Source organism: Merops nubicus, unplaced genomic scaffold (assembly GCF_000691845.1).
Source record: "Merops nubicus isolate BGI_N331 unplaced genomic scaffold, ASM69184v1 scaffold51627, whole genome shotgun sequence".
NCBI classification, from domain to species: Eukaryota; Metazoa; Chordata; class Aves; order Coraciiformes; family Meropidae; genus Merops; species Merops nubicus.
This window is the reverse complement of record NW_008623289.1, coordinates 1-3,625: the sequence shown is the minus strand read 5'-3', so window position 1 is coordinate 3,625 and position 3,625 is coordinate 1. Positions and strand designations below refer to the sequence as shown.

At 53.2% G+C, this 3,625-nt stretch overlaps 1 protein-coding gene across 1 annotated transcript; it reads right to left on the bottom strand.

Moving 5' to 3' along the window:
• Window positions 1-407: 407 nt before the first annotated feature.
• Window positions 408-3,622, bottom strand: PCDH8 (protocadherin 8; the record flags this gene model as incomplete). Its single annotated transcript, XM_008945012.1, has 3 exons — window positions 408-1,434; window positions 1,916-2,126; window positions 2,267-3,622. Coding segments are annotated over 3 exons (1,941 nt in total), but the record flags the coding sequence as incomplete, so codon positions are not given.
• Between the last annotated feature and the right edge of the window lie 3 nt (window positions 3,623-3,625).

The following is a 3,625-nucleotide window of genomic DNA, read 5'->3' as shown; positions in this document are numbered from 1 at the left end:
TACTTGTGCAGCTTGACTCAAATCAACATCTCAGCCAGATCAGAAAGCCAAGTGCTCAAGCGGCTGCTGGTGTGAAGGTATTTGCACAGTGTGAACACTTCCACTGGTGGACGTAGCTTCATTGGCTTCACTAGAATTACACTCCTTCCCATCAGTGAAGGATCAAGCTGGAATAGCTCAGACCAGGCAGCCAGAAGCAAAGGCCAGCTTTGCTGGCCCTCCCTCCCACCCTGCAGCCCATCACTTAAACCTCCCGTGAGGTGTTGCTGGAGATGAAGGATGGGTGAAACTAGAAGCAGCATTGCTCATGCTCCTCCTCACTGCATTTCTCTGCACAAAATGCTTTTGTTGACCTGTGAAGACCTCTGTGCTCTGAAGCATGAAATCCATGAGCAGATCCCTCCAACACATCACAAAGCCTTTATTAGTGTTTACCAGTGACACAGATTACAGGAACCAAAGGCAATTAAATAACACCTAAATTGATCACAGACTCAAGAACTACAAGTCACATTTGGCAAGGCAAACTTCTCCGTACACTGGGTTGCTCAGATTATTATTACACCGTGAAAGAGGAATTTCCCTTACAAGTTTCTACATATTCAGGATATTATTATTAATTATTATTATTGTGTCTTTCAGACAGTTCCTTTGGCAAGAATTCCCAGTTTTTAAGCTTTTATTATATAAAAATATAACCAATTTTCATTATGTACAAACATTACATTACACAATGTACAGGTTAAAAACACTACAAAAAATGGCAGGCCATGGGTGAACCAAAAGAAAAAAAAAAAAACAATGTAAAAAATATGAAAAAAAAATTTAAATACTGCACATTTCATAAAAATTACATTAACTACAAAGAATTTTTCTTTGTTTGCAAATATCAAACAGTACTGATATGATTGGAAATCTTTCCCAACGACTTCATTTTTAAGGCACATCTTGCATATTTACACATACGACACGGGATCTGGTCAATAACTTAAAGGCTCTCAGGAGTGACCTAGTCATGTGTGCGCAGGGATGGGTGTACTTGGGCAGGGAGCATATTGGGCTACACCTTCTCAGCCTTTTCAGTCTGGGGGCCCAGGTATCTAGTCGACGGGGCTGGGTAGAGGGGGACCGCAATCTCCTGAAGGTCGGGGAGCCGTGCGGGGCGTGGCGGGGAGAGGAGCGTGATCGTCCGGTCAAAGTCCCTGTGCAGCACTTTCTCGTAGACGCTTTGAAGCCCCACTGTTTTGGGCAGCTGGGCTTGATAAAAGTTGTCCCTGCGAAGGGGATCCCTGGGCAAGGATGTGCTCTTGCAGAAGGTGGAGAGGGGTGCTGAAGGATGGGGAGAGGGGTGAGGGTTGGCTCGGCCGCAGGAGGGGCTCCAGCAGCGGTCCGAGTGGCCCAGGATCTTGCACTCGGCCGTGCATGCCCACAGACCTAAAGGGAGACAGAGAGGAGGAGAAACCTGTCATTACTGCAGGAATAAAACCACATCACTCATAATCCTCAGTTATCAGTCATGGGACGATTCAATGCACCGATGGTGGGAGCTGGGAGGTGATGCCCTACGGCATAACAAAAAACACGCTTGGGAAGGTTATGTCATTTTACCAGGGACACTCCTCACAGCCCTAACTTCAATGGATGCTTTTTGAAGAAGAAAAAAAAGCCCAATCCTGCAGTACTGCCAGCATCTGCTAATTTGTGCTGGGTACTCAGTGTGGAGAGGAACCAGCATCTAGCAGCCTGCTGCCGAGAGACAATTAGATGGGCAGTTTGAGCCACGCAGCATCAGGTTTCCCCCTCCAGCTGCCCTGCCTCATCACTGTGCCCCAGGAAAGGGTCCCTCCATCCACCACCCCATCTGCCTGTCCGTCTGTCTGGAGGGGCCAGCTGGGAGCCAGGGCTGAGCCCTTACCGTTCTGCATGTGTGTGATGAGATCTTTCTTCAGGGCATCTCCGCTGATATCTGAGTCGCTGTCGTTAAAATCGCTGTCGCCTTTGCCGCTGTCTTTGCCGCTGAACTTCTCTGCCTCCCGGCCAGAGATGGTGTTGAACGAGTGCCCCTTCCAAATGGCCACGGGGGGAGCAGGCTCCTTGCTGTAGCTCGGAGCAGCAGTGAAACCCTGCTGGGGTGGGGGGATCAAAGGAGAGGTGAGAGAGGGAAGTAGCAGAGGGTAAATCAACATCAGAAAGGCATTTCTCTGCAATTCACATCCACTGAGCCCCCTCCCACATGCTGAGCCCCTTCTTCGCAGCGCGGTCTTACCTCCCCGCTTGGTCCTCTGGGCTTCTTCTGACCCTCGTAGAGGCAAGCGCTGTCACTGCTGCTCTCAGCAGTGGAGATCTCTTCGGCAGCTGGAGATGGGTCGGGGCTGGTGAAAGAGGGCTTGCTGGGAAAGGTTCGTACCTCAAACACATTCCCCCTCTGGCTGCTCTCCTCCTGTCGGCCCTTCTCCAGGTGGGAGATGTCCATCTGGTCCTTCAAGGAAGTGTTGTTTTTGATCTCATTCCCCTTCTTGCGCCTGTTGCAGGTGGTGGCGATGGTGATTATAGCCACCAGGAGGAGGGTGCAGCTGCCCGCCAGGACGATGATCACGATCAGAGGGATGTCCCACTGCAAAGCCTTTCCGTCCCAGGAGCTGGGCTTGGCTATCTCCTGGATGCTGGAAGGAGCAGTGGCAGTCACCAGGAAGTTCACTGTGGCAGTCGTGGCCAGGGGTGGTCTGCCATTGTCTGTCACAGTGAGGATGACCTTGAACAGCTGTCCCAGCTCTTCAGAGAGGTCGCCCCTCAGCACGATGTCCCCAGTACTCGGGTTGATGGTGAAAAGGTCCTGCTGGGGCTCTTCCAGAAAGGCAAAGGTGAGCTCAGCATTGGCCCCATCATCTGCATCTCGAGCTTTGATCTGGGCCACCAGGGACTCACGGGAGGTCTTGCTGGACACGCCAATTTCCACCGTCCCGTTGGTGAGCACCGGGTGGATGATGACAGGAGGGTTGTCATTCTGGTCCACCATCCTCACTTTGACCAGGGTGCTGCTGGAGAGCTGCGGGGAGCCACCATCGGTGGCCTGGATCCTCAGATCCAACTGCTTGAGAATTTCATAGTTGAACGTCCTGAGGGCATAGATGGCCCCGGTGGCAGGGTCCACTGAGACATAGGTGGAGATAGGGGCCCCCATGACCTGTGTCTGGAGGAGCCGGTAGGTTACCTTACCGTTGTGGCCAAGATCGGGGTCACGGGCTACCACAGTGGTGATGTAGGCACCCGGGGGATTGTTCTCTGGCACAGCCACCTCGTAGAGGGGCTTGGAGAAGAGCGGCGCGTTGTCATTCTCATCGCTCACCCGCACCGTGTACTGGCGCACGGTCTTGAAGGGCGGCGAGCCCAGGTCCTCGGCCACCACAGTGAGGTTGTACTCGGGGATGCGCTCTCGGTCCAGCGCCGTCGTGGTGACAATCATGTAGCTGTCCTCGTAGGCGCGCTGCAAGGCGAAGTGGTCGTGGCCACGGAGGCTGCAGCGCACCTGCCCGTTGGCACCCGAGTCACGGTCTGAGGCGCTGACGAGGGCCACGAAGCTCTCGCTGGCCGCCGCCTCGCTGACGTATGCCACGCCGGCGGCGCT